The 22099-nt window shown below is 41.5% G+C and overlaps 1 protein-coding gene across 4 annotated transcripts in view; it reads left to right on the top strand.

The window, feature by feature from the left end:
• fbxo9 (F-box protein 9) overlaps positions 1 to 22099 on the top strand; it is a 121610-nt gene that overhangs the window by 21754 nt on the left and 77757 nt on the right. For 2 of the 4 annotated variants that reach the window (XM_072251115.1, XM_072251118.1), the window contains exons 2-4: positions 8346 to 8426; positions 9927 to 10085; positions 11395 to 11452. In XM_072251115.1, coding sequence (XP_072107216.1) covers positions 8346 to 8426; positions 9927 to 10085; positions 11395 to 11452 — 298 coding nt within the window. The remainder of the gene's footprint in view (positions 1 to 8345; positions 8427 to 9926; positions 10086 to 11394; positions 11453 to 22099) is intronic. The other 2 variants (XM_072251117.1, XM_072251116.1) reach the window with 2 other exon arrangements.

The following is a 22099-nucleotide window of genomic DNA, read 5'->3' as shown; positions in this document are numbered from 1 at the left end:
TTTTTAAAGAGAGAGTTGTGGAACACAGACACCATGTTAAAAAGAGAGAGGCAAAGACTGCTTTGAGATGGTGTTATAGTTTTTCGCAGCATGTTTACACTTTTGCAAGGACACTAGCAGCTTCCAAGTTCTTACAGAGAGAGAAGGGAGGAGCTGCTTGATGGACAGTTGGTATTCAGCATGGTGAGATAAATAGAAGGTCAGCTGCTAGACCTACAGACACATGGTTTTGGATACTGAATGAGCTTTGTTGTGTCCACAGAAAAGGTGGGTTTTGGAGGATCGATCAGTGGCTCTCACAGTGTGAAAAGGGCGTGACCAGTGGGGAGTTATTTTTGTGTTCGACCCTTGCTTGCATTGATAATTCCACCACAGAAGAACGGCCCCCTTTGCTGTGGTCATAGTCGGTGACTTCTAAAGGATTTCGGAGGACAACGGGAAGATTGACGGGGTCAGCTCACCTGAAGACTCAAATCTCTCCCTGCCTCCCTCTCTCTCTCTCTCCATCACTACTCAACTAAATACCATGAACTGAACTGAACTTTACTCATCATCATAAGACTTTCTATATACCCCTAGACATGAAGAAGCTTGGTTTTCATATATTTCCACACTTAGATAATCATTGTTAACCTGTTTGATATATCTGCATTTATGTTACTGTATTGCGTAGTTACTAATAAGTACCATTAGTTAATAGCAATACTGGACTTCAAAGTGTTTTCCATTTCTGCTGGATCTTTATCCCGTCACGGGTTACGTGACAATATGTATAGAAGGTCTTGGGAATTGCCTTAACCCTATTTGCCAAGGACTTTTCATGGCCCCTCCTGGCTTTCCTAATCCCTTCTTTAGTTCTTTTCTGGCTTCTTTTTACTCTGCATGTGCGTCATTTGATCCTAATTTCCAAAGTTTTACATATTATCCTTAGTTGAATTCATCAACTCGCTGTACACCCAAGGTTCTCTTATTTTTCCACCCGTCTTTCCTTCTAACAGGAACATACAGTACCTTTCCTGTACTCTGTGTAATTGATCTTTAAACACCCTCTTCTCGTCTGATGTGGACTTGCTAAAGAAAAGGTGTTCCCAATTAACGCTTATTCGTTCCTGCCTAATGCCCTCATAATTTGCCCTACTCCAGTTTAAAACTCTCCAAGGATCTTATATATCTTTATAGCTATCCTGAAAGTTGAGGAGTTGTGGTCAGTCACCTTGGCTAGGCTCATTACCCAGCACTTGGTCCAGTATCAACCCTCCTCTCATTGAACTGTCCACAAATTGCTCAGCAGAGGATGAAATCAAAGCAGCAGGCAAAGATAAGAACCAGCTTTCTGTCATGCTTCACACTAAATTTTTTCCCAATCCTCCCCCTGAACTTGCATGCTCTGCTTCAGATTCAAACCCAAAGAAAGATGAACCCTCGTCTAAGGTAGAAACTGAGAAATGCTTAAGGTCACCCAACTTATTAAACATTTATGTGTTTCTAAGAGCAAACAAGTACTGAACAATGCACCAAGTGCAACAGTGGCCCACCTTTCAGTGGAAGCTACCACAGAACCAACTGCTTAACCCTCACTTGCTGCACCAGGCTGTGGTGATAAATCACCATTGGACAATAGTTTGAGTGAGACACTAAGTCCGGCCAGAATAGTCAGTTCGATTGTGGACAAGGCAGTCACCTGGATAGTCATTGAGAATATGGGGAGGGTAGCAAGGAGAACTGGAGAAGCAGTATCAAAATATTGCAGAACAGTTTGAGATTGTGCTTGTGAAGCACGGCAATTTGCTGGTAGCAAGCAAAAAAGAAACAAAATTATAAATTGCTGTATTAATCATACTTTTTCCAGGATATGGTTGCTAAAATCAGTAGCCTGTAACTTCCCTTTTTGAGTTGAGCTTTTGAACCGCCTGTACGACCTGACATGTTTTATAGTGTGAATTAAATTCTTGAAGATCCAGGATGGTTGCACTGTGGTGTGCGCGAGCGGAAATGAGGCAGTGGGGCCTGGGCCAGGGAGCAAGGAATGAGCCAATGTTTAACTATTGCTCGAGCAGACTTGGAGGTGATTTGATGTGGCAAGGGCCCAGGCCCGGGTCCGAGAACAAGGAATGACCTGAGGTTTGACCAACTTAAGCACCAGATTGAATTGGAAAGATAGGGTATGGGGCAAATCAAAGTGCTGGTCCCAGACCCCAAGAGTGTATCAAAGTGACAGGGCCCAGGTTCGAGAGCAAGGAATGACCAGAGGCTTAGCTCATTTAAGCGCCGGGTCAGATTGAAAAGGTCAGGGTGTCAAGCTGGAGGCAAGGGACGAGTTGGTGTTTAACTCGCTGCTCTGCGAGGTTTACTTGTCTCTGTGCTGAACTGAAGATGTGACCTGTAATTGATGGGCTCCTAAGACAGCTGTAGTGATGACTGTCTTTGTGACTGTGTACTCACTTTCATGAACTTCAGTTCTGAATGTTATTTGCTTAATTTTATTGTTTGCACTGTTTTTGGGGTGTTTGACGCCACAAGGTTTCTTTGTCTTGTGACTGCCTGTAAGGAGACACATCTCAAGGTTGCATATTGTATACATACTTAGACAATAAATGTACTTTGAACACGGATAGATACACGGTGCAGTAAGCAGCAGTGGCTCCAGGGAACTGAGCCAAGACCCTATTGACACTTCAGGAAAATTAGACACAGATACAGCAGTAAATACAGCAGCACTTTGGGCTACTACCAGTTCCAGCACAGCTTCAGCACAGCATGGAGGGGAACCAGTTGAGTATCCATCAATGTAGCTACTTCCCTATATGTTCTAAAAGTATGTTCTGGAACATCAGAAATTACCGGAAGCAGAGCCAATTGTGTTTTTTTTTGCAGAGTCAATAGGAGGGGAAGTCGGCTTACCCCTGCCAACTATCATTGACTAAGACCATATTCCGAAAAACAGAAATGAAATCCCAGCTCCTGAAGCTGCACACAATTGTTCACATCTTATAGCTGACAAGACCCCTGCCGCGCCCCCCCCCCCACTTGACTATTCTGCTGCTTGGCAGAGGCACTTATCTGTGCGCATAAGGTACACGAACAGTGCAGTGGTCAGCACGATGCGCCTTATGCCCAACTACTGGACCTGGATTGGGTTATAGTGGGTGAAGTCTGCCTCAATCATGCTCATCAGCCCACTGTCAATGTATTTTGAGGCTAATGTTCTGGAGATGGGCACCAAAGTCATTTCAGACCCTGTGAGAGCAATATCTATATGAAAGAGAAGATTCTAGCAGAAACCAAAGACCACCTTGGCAATGCGTAGCACATTTGTAAACAATCTCTCAGTGCAGATTAATTGGATTGGGCAAAGGTTAGAATCCTCCGTGGTCCAAGGCAGGTGTATGCAGTACATCAGCGGTCCCCAACCACTGGACCGCAAAGCATGTGCTACCGGGCCATGAGGAAACCATATGAGTCAGCTGCACCTTTCCTCATTCCCTGTCACGCACTGTTGAACTTGAACATAGGGTTGCCAACTGTCCCATATTTGCCGGGACATCCCGTATATTGGGTTAAATTAGTTTGTCCCTATTTCCCCCGCCAAGGTAGAGCATTCCTATGAAACCTTTCGTGTCGAAATGGCATGAAGCGAAGAAGCAATTACCATTAATTTATATGGGAAAAATTTTTGAGCGTTCCCAGACCCAAAAAAATAACCTAACAAATCATACCAAATAACACATAAAACCTAAAATAACACTAACATATAGTAAAAGCAGGAATGATATAAATACACAGCCTATATAAAGTAGAAATAATGTATGTACAGTAGAGTCGGGAAGATGAAGGCAAAACTGATTTGTGGGGGGGAAAATCGGCATGTACACGCATGCGCACGCAGGTGCCCACGCAAGGCTTCATGGTCATGGTAGTCTTTCCTGGGGTTAAGTGTCCTGGGATTTGACTGCTACTATTGTCCCTTATGTGGGAGTGAGAAAGTTGGCAACCCTAACTGTAAAAGCCATGTTGAGGTGAGTTTAACCCTACTTGAACAACCTGCCCCCACCCCCACCCCCCGATGGTTGGCTGGTCTGCAAGAATATTGTTAATATTAAACTTGTCTGTGGTGCTAAAAAGGTTGAGGACCCCTGCAGTACATCACAAAGCAGGAACTTCTCCCAATCCAAAGGTTCCCTAGTAAACTTTGTCCCTTTCTTGACTCCAAGGGTCTACTGTGAGTTGGAGGACGTATTAAGAAAGCACCACCTACTTCAGGGCAACTCATTCGTCATTTTGGGTGAGCACCCTGTCTGCTCATCAGCAAGTACTTCATCAAAGACAATATTTTTGAAGCAAGAATGATTAAAGACTTCAATAAGACTGTTTCAAGACTAGTTGCTAAAGACATAATGAAACGATCATTTGAGTTTAGGTTTGGTCGTTAAGTTGACGTGGATGTCAGGCAGGGGTGTATTCTAGAGGTGCTGTTTGTTTTGTACAAACATCACTTCCTGTTCGTAAACTATTAAATAATTTCTTGCGCAGATTAATTCAGATTTGAAGCACACAGAGTAGAAAGAAATCCACCTCCATCCACTCTTTATTTGCCCTTGAAACAGCAATGCCTTTTCTCCAAGTTTTCTTATTAAAAACCCAGAAGAAAGCTTTGATTCCAAGTGATTTTTGAGAAGGTGTTTAACTCCGTCTAGCTTTGTAAGCAACCCACTACGAGAAAGTAGATACATATGCCTGGGTGTTAACATATCAGATATCTGTCCTGAGCCCAGCACATACTGTAAATGGAATCACAAGGAAGATGACCCAGCATTTTCTCAGAAGGTTAGGGAAGTTTGGCTTGTCACTGAATACTCTGGAAAAACTTCTACAGATATGCTGTTGGGAATATTCTGACTGGTTGCATTGTGGTCTGGTGGGGCTTCCAAATTGCAAGGAAAGAAGCTGCAAAGAGTAGTGAACTCAGCTCAATATATCATGGGTACATCCCCCCCCCCCCGCCCCACTGGAGGTCTCTACAGGAGGCACTGGCTGAAGAAGGCAACATCCATCATCAAAGATTCCCACCTTTTGGGCCATGCCATCTTCTCACAGCTACCATCGGGCAGAAAGTACAGAAGCCTGGAGTCCCACACCACCAGGTTCAAGAACAGTTACATTCCTTCAACCATGCAGTTCATAAGCAAAGCAGCACAACCTTAATCACTTCCTCAGGAGAGCTATAAACACTTTGTACACATGTTAGACTTTATTTTTGTTCTAATTGCATTCTTTCTTATTAAATTGTGCATCATTTATCTAATTTGTTTTTCTGGTGAATGTTGTGTATCTGATGCAATGTACCTCTGATGCTTCTGCAAATAAGTTAATGACTGTGCATACATGTACTTGTGCAATGACTTTGGTAAGTTATCAAAATGAAACTAACTGCAAAGAATGTGCTGAAATAGAGTTATTTAAAGTGTGCCATTTATAAATATCACTGCACTAAATTGGATCTTGATGCCATGTGGGAAATCAGGTCAACAACAGAACACTTGTGTTAAATCTGCTAGGGAGAAGCTAATAAAGCATTGCAATTGAAACATTCAAATTGGAGGCAGAATTAAGAGAGGGATAAAAGGAGGAGTTGAAACATGGCACTGAAATAAGGACCCCACCATCCAGACCATACTCTCTTCTCGCTGCTGCCATCAGAGGAGGAGGCACAGGAGTTTCAGGATCCACACTGCCAGGTTTAGGTCTCAAGCATTAGGCTCTTGAACCAGAGGGATGAACTTCATTCAACTTCACTTACCCAATGCTGAACCTACAAACTATAGCCTCACTTCCGAGGATTCTTCATCTCATGTTCTCGATGTTTACTGTTTGTTTATGTATTCCTAGTTTGTTATTTTTTCTCTTTGAAATTACTGTAAATGCCTACAATAAAATGAATCTTGGGGTTGTATATGGTGACATTTATGTGCTTTAATAATAAATTTACTTTGAGCTTTGAAATCGTACTTGTGACAAAATGCTGGCTGATGATTGTGAAGGTTTCATTCAAAGAGCAGCTTCATGTGCAGCAAAACCAAAATGAATGATACAAGTATCTCAATCTGCAGAAGAAATGGTGCTGGTAGTGAATAAATTATAAAATATTGTAAGAAAAATACAAAGACAAGCACTCCAAACTAAAGGATACATGGAACATATGCTATTCTTTGTAGCCTGTCATTTTGATGGATAGGGAAAGAATGACCCAATCCAATTTTAACCATCTTCACATTTCCTTGAGGTGATTATTGCTGATCTGATTTGACACAAATGATGCATTTTACTTTTTTCAATGTACATGTGACAAAATAAGCTAATTTGTAAGTGAGATCCCTGTTTGTGTTGTAATATTTTATTGTTATTGCTTTCCCTTGTAGTACAGCAATGTACTGCTGTGATGAATTGATCTGTCGGGGTGGCATTGAAAAAAATCTTTTCCACCATACCTCCATACATGACAATAATAAATTAACTTGCTAATCTCTGTACCAATTTATCGGTGCCAATTAGCAAAATCATTTGACAAATGAATGGACTGCTTCATTAATGAGCAATGAATACAATGGTGTGGACATTTGCACTGACACATGCACCAGTCAAATTTGTTGATTGACTGATAACTAACAAGAACAGGAAGCAAGCTGCAGCATCAGAATTAGAGAAGTAGGCAAACATTTTTATGCATGAAGTGTATCAGCATGGCACATAAAACACAGTAACACACTCAAAATGCTGGAGGAATTGTGGATTTCTAGTATCTGCAGAATGTGTACATGGATCACAATTCAAGTTGGTTAAACTGCACAGAGCTGGTTTATATCTTGGTCTTCCAGGATACACTCTAAGGAAGTGATCAATAAGTGCATGAAATATCTTGAGTAATTACTACTTCCTGTATCCAAGAGGTTAGTACACAGATAGCCTAATTTGACCTAAAATGAAAATTCAACACTTGTTTTTTTTTATTTTGGCTTCGTCATTGCTGCCCTGGAAATGGAGTGACCAGTGACCGTTCAACCTTATTGCAAAAGTCACATTTCAGCCTCAAACTAAAAAAAAGTGTCATCAGTAACTTATTGCTCTTGATCCTAAGGGATTACTTCCAACACCCCAATACTGAACTGCTCCCACAATCTTTGGGCTCACTTTCAAGAGCTCTTCATCTCATGTTCTATACTTATTGCTCATTTATTATTATTTTGCTTGTTTTTTTTCTTTGTATTTACTGTGAATGTCTGCAATAAAATTTGAATTTCAGGATAGTATATAATAGCATACATATACTGTATGTTTTTAAAGGAGCGAGAGAAAGATGGCCTCGAAAATTGTGAATTAACATATAAGATTAAACAGAAAAAAAGGCCTTAAAATTTGGGGTCAGAGAGTGAAAATGCAACCTGCAGCCTCAGAATATAAGAACATTTCTTTAGAAGAGATGAGGAGGAATTTCTTTAGCCGGAAGGTTGTGAGTTTATGGAATTCATTGCCACAGACGAGTGTGGAGGCCAAGCTATTGGGTATATTTGAAGTGGAGGTTGATTGGTTTTTGATTTGTCAGGTCGACAAAGGTTACGGAGAGAAGGTATGAAAATGAGATTGTGAAGGATAATAAATCAACCATGGTGGAATGGCAGAGCAGGCTCTGGACCGACTGGCATAATTCTGCTTCTATGACTAGTGGTCTAACACGCTGCAGGTGCTCAAAATCAAGCTTTGGAGAACTAATTGTGATTTTCTGCTTTAATTATTGCTTTGTTCTGGATGGAACAAAACAAATCCACTGTGCTGATGCTCAGTGTATTTGATATGTACATATGTCCCCATGGTTCTATGTCAGAGTCACAAGTACATCTTCTGCAATTGTTTAAATTAAATCTTGACGGTAAAATAACTCTTAAAATTGGCAAATCTTATGTATGCTGTCAAAAAAAGCACCCAAATATTTCACCACTTTGGAGTCTGTGTAAAATTAAGTTTCAAAGTAAATTTATCATCAAAGTCTATGCATTATTTTGAAGTATTCAGAAGTAAAAGCCATTCTCTTGCTTCTATAAGTATATGCATTCATTATTATGAGAGTTTACCAGAAATTCCAACTGCATTCTGCCTTCCAGCACATCTTGTAGACATGTAATGTGTCTATTCATAGCAATGTAATGTAATACTATTAGCTATATTATTAAATGTCGGTTCAAAAATGCTGTATTTAGTTGATATCTGGCAACTGTAAATTTTAAAATTTAGCATTGTTTTTCTGTTTGTGGTTGATTGGCCACATGTGAGTAAGAAAGAATGTCTTTTGTTAGCAGGTAGACACTGATAAAGATGACTACACTGGTGTCATTGATGTTGAAGACAATGAAAGAGCTGAAGAAGCAAATCTTCAGGTAATGACCCTTCAGTCTCTTCTCAGATTTTATAATTCATGACAGCAGTCTTCTGCCAGATCTATAAAGTCCATATGTGTTTATCAAAGACTTTATTAGATTCCTCTTGTATATTCATGGTTTTCTGCTCCTATAGCCCCTCCACTTCAAGGTTCAATATGTTGTGCATTTAGAGATGCTTTTCTGCACACCATTGTTTCAACACGTAGTTATTTGAGTTACTGTTTCCTTCCAGTCAGCTTGAACCAGTCTGGCCATTTTCCTCTGACTTTTCTCATTAGTAAGATGTTTTCAGCCGCAGAACTGCCATTCACTGCATGTCTTTTGTTTTTATACCATTCTCTGTAAACTTTAGAGACTATTGTGCGTGAAAATCCCAGGAAACCAGTTCCTTCTGAGATACTCAAACTACATTGTCTTGCACCGATAATCATTCCACGGTCAAAGTCACGTTTCTTCCCGATTCTGATGTTTTCTCTGAAGAATAACTGGAGCTCTTGACCATATCTGCATGCTTTTATGCATTTGATTTATATTTGCTTTAAAGAGCAGGTGAACCAAATAATGTGGTCACTGAGTCTGTGCAATGAGCTTCAGTCAGCATTCAGTCAGAATGTCAACCGTTCGTACTTCTCTGTAGATGCCTCCTGACCTGATGAACTCCTCCAGCATTTCCCGTGTATTCCTTTTTATTGATTTCTTTCAAATTATCAAAGCTTTGTCATATGTCAAATAAACAACGATAGTTATTTCACTTTACTACTTTTAAGCTAAAGTAAATGGCAGCTTTAATTTTCTCACATTTGATCTCTGCCCTTTTAGTATCTTAATTCTTGTGCGCAATAGGAAAATGAAATTGGATATGCATTTAAAAAGGAAATGGGTTCGGTGATCTAACTTGCCAAAAGTGCGACACACACAAAATGCTGGTCAGGGATTTGCTTATACACTCAGCAAGTCAGGCAGCAATGACTGAGGAGAATAAACAGTCAATGTTTCAGGACTGGAAAGGAAGGGGGCAGAAGGCAGGGTCAGAAGGTGGGTGGAGGAGTACACCTTGCAAATGATAGGTGAGACCAGGTGAAGGGGAAAGTGGGGGAGCAGTTGATGTAGTGACAAGTTGGAAGGTGATAGGTGTAAGAGCTGAAGGGGGAATCTGATAAGAGAGGACATTAGACCATGGGAGAAAAAGAAGGAAGAGGCACACTAGAGAGGTGAGGAGAAGAGAATGGGTGAGAGGGGAACCAGATTGAGGAATGCAAAAAACAGGGAAGGGGTAGTGGGGAGAAATTACTTGAAGTGATGGAAATCCATGATCATGCCGTTAACTTGAGAGTGTTCTGTTCGTGATGGTAGAGGAGGCCATGGTGTAGTCTGATTCTATGAACTATTGCTACTGGATGTATTTTGCAAAGGATAAAAGATAAGTAATCACTTCTGGATGCCTTTTAAATCTAGGCAAATTGTATTTAAATATGGAGATGTCTTTTATTTTTTGAGGAGGAACTTAATGTGTTTCGCGCTCAGTGGATGTCTGAGCTGACTCCAAATGGAAGCTCTAATGGATCAGAAGTGGAACACGGAAGAATCTCTGCAAAGGGGCTTTCTTTCAAATCTTTGGGTACCAAAGGAAGACAGGAACTTGCTCGTGAAGAAAAGGTAACTTATGTAGTGATTCACAAAATATATTGCAGATTCAGATTTACTTATCACAGGTACATCGAAGTGTACAGTGAAATGCATTATTTGCATTTACAACAAACACACCCAGGAGTGCCACAAAGCAACATATTTCACGACATATGCCAGTGATATTAAACCTGATTCTGAACTGCATGTATCACCATATATTCTGGCTCCAACACAGCATGTTTACAATGCTCACCTGTAGCTGGTTCCTTTGAATATGGAATACTTGGCTGTCATCAAATGAACAATGCAACTTTTTTTTTAAAAAGCTGTGTGCTTTGGTCTCTAGGAGTTATATTCACCTCAAAGCTTAGTGAGTTGTAATATCTGGTTCTCAGAAAGGAAAGGATGTATAATTGAATATTTGTTTAATTGAAGCAGGTAATAAAACAAGGCTAGACTTTTTAAGAAGGATGTCATGGAAGTAATCTTAAAATAGAGCCTGGATAAAAGGACAATTAATAATTTCAAGTATGTAGTGGCTAAGCAAGTTATAGTGATTTAGAGTTGATGACTTCAGGATATCTCTGGAGTCTCAACCATGTAATAAGCTCCATGTGATCAGGCAGTATTTGGATGAAAAAATGTTCAGACCAAAATGGAGATTTGAGTAGTCAAGAGTAGGAGTAAGTAGTGGTGCAGGCAGCTTCAAGAGTTGCTTTGGTACAGTAGGAAGTTCAGAATCCGCATCAGGTTTAATATCACTGGCATATGTCGTGAAATATGTTGCTTTGTGGCAGCAGTCCAGTGCATACATAAAAACTAAACTACAATAAGAATTGTATGTATACTGTATATATAAAAAAACTAAAATAAACCAGTAGTACAAAAAGAGAGCAAAAATAATAATGAAGTAATATTCATGGGTTAATTGTCCATTCAGAAATCTGATGGCGGAGAGGAAGAAGCTGTTCCTAAAATGTTGAGTGTGTGTATTCAGGCTCCTGTACTACCGCCCTGATGGTGGTTATGAGAGTAGGGCACGTCCCGAGATATAGGGGTCCTTAATGGTAGATACCCCAAGTTAGACCCAAGGGCAAAGAGCTTTTTACAAGGATCACTTAAGTGTTATAAAATGTTGTATTTTTCTCCAATATTTGTAGTGGGAGAAACAACACAAGAGCTGAATATGAAATTCAAAAGGAAGCTTGAGTTGCCATTTGGCTTCACATTGCAGACAAATTTAGCAGCTGTGATTCAAGTTCAGTTATATTTTCAAGAATATGACATCATATACCCCCTCCCCATGTAACAGTTTGCTTATGAATTTATTTTTCAGGCCAAAGAGTTGTTCCTGAAAGCTGTAGAGCAAGAACAGAACGGAGCTGTTTATGAAGGTAGGTGTATTTTTTTTAAAGAAGCGCTTGAGTCTTTTAAAAAGTTAAAGATAGCTGTACATGTTCTCAGTGGCCACTTTATTAGGTACACCTTGTTAATATCTAATCAGCCAATCATGTGGCAGCAGCTCAGATATAAAGCATGCAGACATGGTCAACAAGTTGAGCTGTTGTTTAGACCAAACATCAGAATGGGGAAGAAATGTAATCTGAGTGACCTTGATCATGGATTGTTGGTGCCAGACAGGCTTATTTGGGTATTTCAGAAGTTCATGTTTTCTTGGGATTTACATGCACAACAGTCTCATCGTTTACAGAGAATGATGTAAAAGGCAACATCCAATGAGTGACAGTTCTGTGGGTGAAAAACCTTGTTAGTGAGAGAGGTCAGAGGAGAACAGCCAGACTGGGTCAAGCTGACAGGAAGGCAGCAGTAATTCAAATAACCATGCATTGCAACAGTGGTGTGCAGAAGAGCATCTCTGAATGCACAGCATGCCAAACCTTGAAGTGGATGGGCTATAGCAACAGACGACTACTACACCGGGTTTTCGCTCCTGTACTTAATAAGGAGGCCACTGAGTTTATTTTAAGAAAGTTTGCAACTGTTTAAATGATACTTTTGTCTTTAATGGAACCTATGGGAAAGGCAACAAGTTTTTTGCATGTTCACATAAATAATCCTTCATTAAGGTCTGAATTGAACCAAGCTAATGAGATGTGTTACGTAATCAGCAACAATGAATATATAATTGAGTCAGGTTTTATAAACAAACATTTATTAAACTCAACAATAGCGGAAAAATATTTAAACGACTAACTTAACTGGAAGTTAACTGCTATATGGCAGCTCTGGGACAGTTCTTAAAGTGGTAAATTCGAAAGTTCAAGTGATTTACACAGTCAATAAGGAGAGACTTCTCTGGAAACAGATTTCTTCGAAGACATGACATTATTACCGATTCTCCAAAGGATTCACGAGGAAGGAAATAAAACAGCTTAAAGGAACTGACCTTTTTCTGGCGAGTGAACACTGCACAAACTTCCTTGCTCTTGCAGGAGTTATCTCAAATGCATGTTACTGTTTCTGAACAAAGACTCAATAAGGAAAAATTATAGATGCAACACACAAACCTGGCAGCAATTGGCGAAACTGCCAGCACCAATCTTTGCACCTTAAAATAGAAAGGAAAACTCCATTTTAAAACGAAACTGCGTCATGAGACAAATACGCAGCATAACGGAGTAACTGATGAACTAACACAACTAAACGGAAAACTAACTGCGTCACAAAAGGGTTTCCCTTTATATACGTTTTGGGAACAGGTCATCGTGTGACCTCACACTGGCTAGAAAATTACATCATGTGACCTCCACAAGACCATTACGTCATGCTCATAAGACAGTCAATTACATCATGGTCATAAGACAGTCACAAGATACCCACGAGGTATGTAACAGGTGAATATCTTAATTTTTAAGGACATGGCTCATAACATTGAAGAGATTGTCTCATTCTATCAGTATGGAAAGTATCATTAGAAACAGGCCTATTGGGCCATTTCCAATATTCAGTTAGTTCATGGCTGATTTGTTTTCCATTATCTGCCCATCATGGAACTATACCCTTGCCTTAAAATTGAAGTGAATCATGCCTTCATTTTTTAAATTCAGAACATTAACTACTACTACATTGACTCAAGCCTAGGGGGCCGGCATCGGACATGATGACGGACTCTCCACTTCTCCCTCTCCCTCATCAGTGTGTTCAGTTCATCTACGTTAGCCGCGCCGTTGTCTTCTAGGAGTGTGTTGACCATAGTCTTGAGAGGGCGGCCAGGGTCCATCCTCCCATGCTTGGGCTCCCATATGATGACTAGGCTGGCAGATAAATCAGGATGGCGTAGACAGTGCCCCGTTAGTTGCAGTCTTCTCGCCTTGATTTTAGTGGTGAGCATCGGTAGGTTGTCATAGAGCTTGATGTTCATCATGTGCTGTTGCCAACTCACGTCAAGAGCCATCCAGAGCATTCGTGTATAGCAGCCATTTAGAGACTTCTGCATAGTCTCGGTGAGTGTCCACGTCTCGCATCCGTACGTGAGAATGGACTCTTATGACTGCTGTGAAGATCCTCTTTTTAAGCCCTCTGGTCAGGTTCGACTTCCAGATTTCCTTCATGTCGTTCATAACCTTTCACGCCAGCGCCTTCCATGTCTTTATGTCCTTCTCTGAACTCATCATTCTTGACCCGAGGTACTTGTAGTCAAAGACTTTCTTAATGGTATCATTCTCTACGGTCTTGAGAGTACCTTCATGGCAGTTAAGCGCTATGTGCTCTGTCTTTTTAGCGTTTAGGTGAAATTTATTGCGCTCAATTTCTACTTTTGTCAGTAGCTGCTGTGCTTCCTCCATCTAGTCAGAGAGCAGGACTATGTCATCTGCAAAATCGAGATATGTGAGCGTAACTGGTCTGACCCTTTTGTTTTGTCCTGGTTTTATGGTAAAACCAAGCTTGTCATGACTTTGGTAGCTTGACATAGAGTGTAATCAAGGACAATTATAAAGATGTAGGGTGCCACACACCAGCTAGGAGCTCAAACACTGCTGTTTCTCCGTCTGGTGATACAACTTTCGCCATGGTTTTGGTATAGCTGGACTCTATTGCTCTCAGTAGATGGTCTGGCATTCCGTAAGTTTTCAGGATTTTCAGCATTTTACCTCAGTGAATGGAGTCAAAAGCTTAGCAAAAATCGATGTAAGCAAGCATAGCTGGTAGGTTGTTCTTCTTGATTTCCTCGATGATTCTAGGATGGAGTAGGACTGATGTTGAACCGAAGGCGAAGAAGGCACTGAGGGGCGTAGTCTCAGTCAGTGACAGAATCCTTACTGCGAAATTTGACAGAAACCCGGTGACCTCTGTCATCCGCACAACTGCAGCGAGGAGAAGGAGGTGGAGGCCTTCTACAGTAAACTTCAAGAAGCTGTCACTTCAATACCGGCACGTAACCTCCTGGCTGTGCTCGGCTATTTTAATGCCCCAGTCAGACTGGAAGATGTTCTATACTCATACTTTACCTACCTAAATGGATAATATCTAGTTGATTTCATCCAGGAACACAGTCTCATTGCCACCAACACACAATTCAAGAAGCGAGCTGGTAAACCACGGACATACGAAAACAGAGCGTCCATCTACAGGAAACAGCTCGACTACATCCTCGTAAGAACAAAATGGCGTAATTGTGTGATCAACACAGAAGCCTACATCACCTTCAACTCAGTCAGTTCTGATCACAGAGTAGTGTCAATGCAAGTGAGATCATGGAAAAAGAAGAGGACATACCCACAGTACTAACGCAAGTCGACATCCGTGACGGCCCATTCATCATTGAGGAACTGAAGAAGGCCAAATATACACTCAAACAGGGCAGGAGCGCTGGACCAGACGGGATACCACCAGATGTCCTGAAGAACTGCAACCTGAACAATATCTTGCTGGACATATGTAATACGGCACTGATGAAAGGCGACAAACCAGGGCAGTGGTCACTCTCAAACATTATCCCAGTCCCCAAATCTGGATCCCTCATGAAGACGGATAACTAACACGGTATCAGCTTGACCTGCATCTTAGCAAAGCTATACAATCGGATGATATTGAACAGGATTTGCACCGCCATTGACACTAAGCTAAGATTCAATCAGAATGGTTTTCAGCAGAAGCGCACAACAATAATGCAAATACTTGCTCTCTGTAGAGCATTAAAATCTACTGATACCTGTTGTCAGAATGTAAGACTGTAAGATATTGGAGTAGAATTGGGCCATCAAGTCTGCCTCGCAGTTCCATCATGGCTGGTCCATTTTTCCTCTCCTGCCTTCCCCTTCTATCCCTTTATACTCTCACTGATCAAGAATCTCTCAGCCTCTCCTTACATATATATAAAGGCTCTGCCTCCACAGCTCCCTGTGACAAGGAGTTCCATAGATTCACCACTCTCTGGCAAAAGAAATTGCTCCTCATCTTGATTCTAAAAGGATACCCCTCTATTTTGAGGCTATGTCCTCTGGTCTTAGACACTACCACCAAAGGAAACATTCTTCCTCCATTTGATAGGTTTCAATTAAGCCACTGCTCATTCTTCTAAATTCCAGTGAATACAGACCCAGAGCTATCAAGCTGTTTTCATTTGACCAGCTATTTACTCTTGGAACCATTTTTGTGAACCTCCTTTGAATTCTCTCCAGTTTCAGCACATCCTTTCTAAAATGAGGGCCGAAAACTGCGCACAATATTCCACGTAAAGCCTCACCAGTGCTTTATAAAGTCTCAACATTACATCCTTACTTCCAAATCCCTTTGCACCTCAGAGGGTCAACCCTTTCATTTCTTCTATGCTCTTCCCAAAACTGTATTCCATCTGCCCCTCCACCTATCTTCATATCATTTTCAAACTTTGCAACAAAGCCATCAATTCCATCATCCAAATAGTTGACATATAACGTAAAAAGAATCGGTCCCAACACGGACGTTTGTGGAACACCACCAGTTACCAGCAGCCAACCAGAAAAGGCTCCCTTTAATCCTATTCTTTGCCTCCTGTCAATCAGCCGTTGCTTTATCCATGCTAGAATCTCTCCTGTAATACCATGGGCTCATAGCTTGTTAAGCAGCTTTGTCCAAGGCCTTCTAAAAATCCAAGTACAAAATATCAACCTATTCTTCTTTGTTTATCCTGTTTGTTATCTCTTCAACGATTTCCAACAGATTTGTCAGGCAAGGTTTTCTCTTGAGGAAACTGTGCTGACTACGACCTATTTCATCACGTGCCCCCATAATGCTAGTGTCTTTCGCAATCTAATGCAAAATACTTATTCAGTTCATCCGCTATTTCCTTGTCGCCCATTACTACCTCTCCAGCATTGTTTTACAGCGGTCCAATATCCACACTTGCCTCCCTTTTACTTTTTAATGTATCTGAAGAAACTATTGAATTGAATAGTCTTTTACTGTCATTATACATAGGTAAAATGAAACTCTATTTGGCTTCCCCTCAGGCAGTGAAATAAAGCGGTAGATAAAAACAAGACAGTAATAGAAAAACAGTATTAAATAGATAAGTAACAGAAAATAAGTTGCAGCAGCACCAGAATATCACAGTAATGCACAAAGTGCTGATAGTGCAAGTATTTGAGTCCTTGTGTGTGCATGTGTGTGCTCACAGTTTCAGTCATTGTTCTGTGAGAGTGGTGTGATGGAGGCCACAGCTCTGGGATAGAAGCTGTTCCTCAGTCTATTTGTTCTGGCTTTTAGTGTCCTGAACCTTTTGCTGGATGGCCGCAGGTCAAACAGGGAGTGGCCGGTGTGTGTGGTGTCTCTGGTTATGCTGATTGCTTTCCTCCCGAGTCTGCTGGAATAGATGGTGTCCAGTCCTGGGGAGCTCCATCCACACAATTCGCTGGGTCACCTTCACCAGGCGATACAGGTCTTGGCGCTCAGCGGCTGTGCAGCTGGCATACCACACTGTGGCACTGTTGGTCAGGATGGTTTCAATTGTGCTTCTGTAGAAGTTAAGCAACAGCTTTTGTGGAAGTTTGGCCTGTTTCAACTTTCTGAGGAAGAAGAATCTTTGTTGTGCCTTTTTTTTTTACAAGCAGCGAGGTGTTGGTGGTCCATGTCAGCTGTTTTGACAACATAACTCCAAGGAACTTTAGGTTTTCCACACTTTCCACTACCTCTCCATGTATATGGAGGGGAGTGTGTACTCTGTCCTCTGATCTCCTGAAGTCAATGATCATCTCTTTTGTTTTAGAAGTGTTAAGGACCAGGTCATTGTCCTTACACCACTCCGTCAGATAATCGACCTCAACCCTGTAAGCCATTTCATCCTCGTCCGAGATCAGGCCAACCACTGTGGTATCGTCCGCAAATATAATTATAGAGTTGGAGGTGTAGATGGGGGTGCAGTCATGTGTGAAAAGTGTGTAGAGCATAGGGCTCAGCAAACAGCCCTGCAGGGTGCCTATTTTTAAAATGAGGGTGGTGGAGGTGTGCTTACCAATTCTGACTTGCTGTGGTCAGTCTGTGAGAAAGTCCATGACCCATGAGCGCAGGGAGGAACCAAGGCCAAGAGTGTTCAGTTTGCTGACCAGTTTATGGGGGATGACTGTGTTAAGTGCAGAACTGAAGTCCACAAGTGACATTTTCACATAAGTGTTTGGTTTCTCTAAGTGAGTCGGAGCAATATGGAGGGCTGTTGTGATTGCATCCTCTGTGGAGCGGTTTGCCCAGTAGGCAAACTGGTGTTTGTCCAGATCAGGTGGGATTATATCCTTAATGTGTGAGAGCACAAGTCTCTCAAAGCACTTCATGGCTATGGGTGTCAGCACTACAGGGCGATAGTCATTCAGGCACTTCACAGCTGATTTTTTGGGCACTGGGATAATGGTGGAGGTTTTAAGGCATGTTGAACCAACAGCTTGTTGCAGTGAGAGGTTAAGTATACTTGCAAACACCTCAGCAAGCTGATTGGCTCATGCTTTCAGTAGCCGGCTGGGCACTCCGTCTGGGCAAGCTGCCCTACTCACATTCACTTTCCTCAGGGTGGATCTCACCTGATGTTGCTTAAGGACCAAGTGTGGACTCATCAACAGGTGGGTTGATGAGTGGAGGAGCCTCCTCCCTCTGAGTATCAAAGCGGGCAAAGAACTGGTTTAGGACATCAGGCAGTGTGGCGTCATCATCCAGCAGCAGATTATTAGTTTTGTAGTCTGTCAGTGCCTTGATGCCTTTCCACATACTGCAGGGTTGTTGTTTATCAAACTGATTTTCAGTGCGCAATTTGTATTTGCGCTTTGCATCCCTGATGCCCCTGCGGAGATTCCCCCGTGCTTCACTGTAGGCTTGCTTGTCTCCTGGCCTTGAAGGCTGCATTGCACGCCCTGAGTAGTGCCCTCACATTGCTGTTAATCCATGGCTTTTGATTAGGAGACACCTTAATTGTCTTTTGTGTTATTACATTTTCTGTGCAAAACTTAATATATCCTAGGACTGAACCAGCATATTCCTCCAGGTGTGCTCCCTTTGCAAACAAGCCCCAATCTGTGCTGTCAAAACGGTCCTGTAGCATTGAGGTGGCTTCCTCAGACCACACATGTACTGTCCTGATTGTTGGTTTTACTGTGCAGATCTGTGGTCTGTAAGCTGGGGTCAGTGTGGGGGAGATAAAGTCTGTTTGTCCTAGCTGTGCAGATGGGGTTGCTTTGAATGCTCCTGGAATATTTGTGTAGACTTGGTCTAGTATGTTATATTCTCATGTCAGGAAATTCACATTTTTGTAAAATTTGGGCATGACCAGTGTAAAATCTGTGTGATTGAAGTCCCCTGCTACAATGATCACTCTGTTTAATACCCTGTTTAATATTATTGGCTAGCTTACTTTAGTATTCCATCTTTACCTTCTTAAAGACTTTTTTAGTTGCCTTCTGTTGGTGTTTAAAAACTTCCCAATTCCCTAACATCCCCCAAATTTTTGCTGTATTATATGCCCTCTCTTTGGCTTTTATGGAGGCTTTGACTGCCCTTGTTAGCTATGGTTGTGTCATCTTGCCCTTAGAATACTTCTTCCTCCTCACACCAATGACTGTGTGGCTAAGTACAACTCCAACACCATATACAAGTTTATTGATGACACCAGTGTTGTGGACTGTATCGAAGGAGGTGATGAATCAGCATACAGGAGGGAGATTGAAAACTTGGCTGAGTGGTGTAATAACAACAACCTCTCACTCAATGTCAATAAGACCAAGGAACTGCTTGTAGACTTCAGGAAAGGGAAACCAGAGGTTCATGAGCCAGTAATCATTGGAGGATCAGAGGTGGAGAGGATCAGTAACAAAATTCCTGGATGTCACTATTACAGGGTACTTGTCCGGGACCCATCCTATGAATATTGCAAATAAAGCATGACAGCGCCTCTACTTCCCCAGGAGTCTGCGGAGGTGCAAACACCTTGGCTAACTTCTATAGATGTGTCGTGGAACGTGTGCTGACGGCTGTATTACAGCCTGGTATTGAACACCAATGCATTTGAGCGGAAAATTCTACCAAAGGTAGTGGATTCGGTCCAGTACATCACAGGTAAAACACTCCCAACCATTGAGCACATCTATGTGAAATGTTGCTGTAGAAAAGCAGCATCAATAATCAAAAATCCTCACCACCAGGCCATAAGACCGTAAGACATAGGAACAGAATTAGGCCATTCAGCCCATCGAGTCTGCTCCTCCATTTCATCGTGGCTGATCCCAGATCCCGCTCAACCCCATACACCTGCCTTTTTGCCATATACTTTGATCAGAAAACGATCAACTTCCATGCTCTTTTCTTGGGGTGTTGCCATCAGGTAGAAGGTACAGGTGCTTCAGGACTTGCACCACCAGGTTCAAGAACAGTTAATTCCAATCAGCTATCAGGCTTTTGAACAAAAGGGGATAGCTACACTCATTTGAGGACTCTGTTGTGTTGTTATTGCATACTCATTATTTATCGCTATTTATTTATAGCTGCATTTGCATGGTTTGTTTACAGTAACAGTTCCTGATGTTTATAGTTTACAGTAATTTGTTATATGTAGTGATGCAAGTACTCTGATAAACTTTGCTTTAAACTTTGAACTCTTTGGTATGTATATATTCTGTGCTTTCGGAATTGCTTCTAGAATTTCCAGTCATTGCTGCTCTGCCGCCATGTCTGCCAATGCTCTTTTCCAATCAGTTCTGACCAACTCCTCTCTCATGCCTCTGTAATTCCCTTTACTCCACTCTAAATATCAACACGTCTGAATTTGGCTTCTCCTTCTCAATTGCAGGGTGATTTCTATCTTATTATGATCAATTATCCTGCTAAAGGTTCCTTTACCTTAAGCTCTCTAATCAATTCCAGTTGATTGCACAACACCCAATCCAAAATAGCTGATCTCCTAGTGGGCTCAACTGCAAGCTGCTGTAAAGAAAGAAATCTTGTAGGCGTTCTAGAAATTTCCCCTCTTGGAATCGTGCACCAACCTGATTTTCCCAATCTTCCTGCATTTTAAAATGCCCCATAACTATCATAACATTGCCCTTTTGGCATCATTTTCTATCTCCCATTATAATTTGTAGACCATATCCTTACAATTGTTTGCGGGGGGGGGGGGGCTGTCCCATCAGGGTCTTATTACCCTTGCATTTCTTTAGCTCTACCCACAACAATTCAACATCTTTGGACCCTAATAATTTAATATCATTTTTTATCAACAAAGCCACACCACCCCCTATTCCTTCCTGCCTATCCTTTCAATAGTGTGTATCCTTGGACATTAGGCTTCCAGCTATAATCTTCTTTCAGCCATGGTTCAGTGATGCCTACAACATCATGCTTGCCATTCTGTAACTGTGCTGCAGGTTCATCGACCTTATTCCGTTTACTGCGTACATTCAAATATAATACCTTTGGTCCTGTATTCACCTTTTTCAATTTTGTCCAGCTTTTACATTGCAGGACTGGCGAAGGGTCGCGGCCTGAAACGTCAACTGTACCTCTTCCTAGAGATGCTGCCTGGCCTGCTGCGTTCACCAGCAACTTTTATGTGTGTTGCTTATAAAATCTGGATATATGTTTGTCTATTAACCACATCAAAGGAATCCAGCCTGGTGAAAAAAAGGTGTTTAGCATTGCTGGCCTTTATCAGTCAGAGCATAAAGTGCAAGACATTATGTTGCAGTTGTATAAATACTTTGTGAGGTCATGCTTGAAGTGCTATGTGTGGTTTTGGTCACCCTATTATAGGATAGACTTAGTTAAACTGAAAAGGTTTATGGGGCTTGCCAGGACTAGAGGGCTTGAGTTAAAGGGTGAGGTTGGTGCAGCTCTTTCTTTATTCCTTGGAACATAGGAGATTGAAGGGTGACATTATAGAAGTTATTTTAAACCATCAGTGACAGAGAATATGGATGGTAGTAGTCTTTTCAGCAGGGTAGTAAAGTCCAAAATTAGGGGCATAGTTTTATGACGAGAGGGGGAAGATTTTAAAGGTGCTTAAGGGACAATATTTTTATATAGAGTGGTGAGCATATGGAACAAGCCGTCAGAGGAAGTGGTTGAGGCAGGTACAATAGTCTTGTTTAATAAGCATTGGATAGGTACTTGGAGAGATATGGCTGAATGCAGGAAATTGGGACAAGCTGGTTGAGTGTTGTTAACGGCATGGACTTGTTGGACCAAAGGACCTGTATCCATGCTGTATTTCTCTTTGACTCTACTATATTATTTATAAATACATTTGAAAAACAGAGGCTGCTGTACAGATACCACTAGCAGTATTATGCATATAAATAACAAATGGATAAATAATTAACACGAAAAGTCTGCAGATGCTGCGAATCCAAAGCAACACACAAAATGCTGGAGGAACTCAGCAGGTCCGGCAGCACCAATGGATATGAATAAGCAGTCGATGATCCAGACCGAGATCTTTCTTCAGGTCTGAGAAGCAAGGGGAAAGACGCCAATATAAAAAGGGTGGGGGGGGGGGAGGAAATAAAGATGCTAGCTGTAAGGTGATAGGTGAAACCAGGTGGAAAAGGAACTGTCAAGGGCTGGAGAAG

The sequence above is a fragment of the Mobula birostris genome, chromosome 2 (assembly GCF_030028105.1).
Source record: "Mobula birostris isolate sMobBir1 chromosome 2, sMobBir1.hap1, whole genome shotgun sequence".
Classification (NCBI taxonomy): domain Eukaryota; kingdom Metazoa; phylum Chordata; class Chondrichthyes; order Myliobatiformes; family Myliobatidae; genus Mobula; species Mobula birostris.
This window is presented reverse-complemented; position numbering and strand designations above follow the sequence as displayed.